Source organism: Nestor notabilis, unplaced genomic scaffold (genome assembly GCF_000696875.1).
Source record: "Nestor notabilis isolate BGI_N333 unplaced genomic scaffold, ASM69687v1 scaffold26711, whole genome shotgun sequence".
NCBI lineage: Eukaryota > Metazoa > Chordata > Aves > Psittaciformes > Psittacidae > Nestor > Nestor notabilis.
This window is the reverse complement of record NW_009914631.1, coordinates 1-227: the sequence shown is the minus strand read 5'-3', so window position 1 is coordinate 227 and position 227 is coordinate 1. Positions and strand designations below refer to the sequence as shown.

Sequence of the window (227 nt, the reverse complement as noted above, 5' to 3'; positions counted from 1 at the left end):
CCAGGAGGAGCACTACCGCATCGAGACCAGGGTCTCCTCCTCCTGCTTGGACTTACCCGACAGCACCGAGGAGAAAGGGGCTCCCATTGAAACCCTGGGATACCACAACGCTTCCAGCAGGGGAATGTCGGGAGAACCCATCCAGACGGTGGAATCCATCCGGGTGCTGGGCAAAGGGAGCCGAGGCCACGGGCGAGAGGCGAGCAGAGGCTGGTTCGAGCTGAGCA

At 62.6% G+C, this 227-nt stretch overlaps 1 protein-coding gene across 1 annotated transcript in view; it reads left to right on the top strand.

Moving 5' to 3' along the window:
• The window catches only part of LOC104412909 (regulation of nuclear pre-mRNA domain-containing protein 2-like), a gene marked incomplete at both ends in the record, with an annotated part of 2,250 nt that extends 2,027 nt beyond the window's left edge, over positions 1–223 (top strand). Inside the window, 1 exon segment of the mRNA XM_010023745.1 lies at positions 5–223. Coding sequence (XP_010022047.1) covers positions 5–223 — 219 coding nt within the window.
• Positions 224–227: the final 4 nt, after the last annotated feature.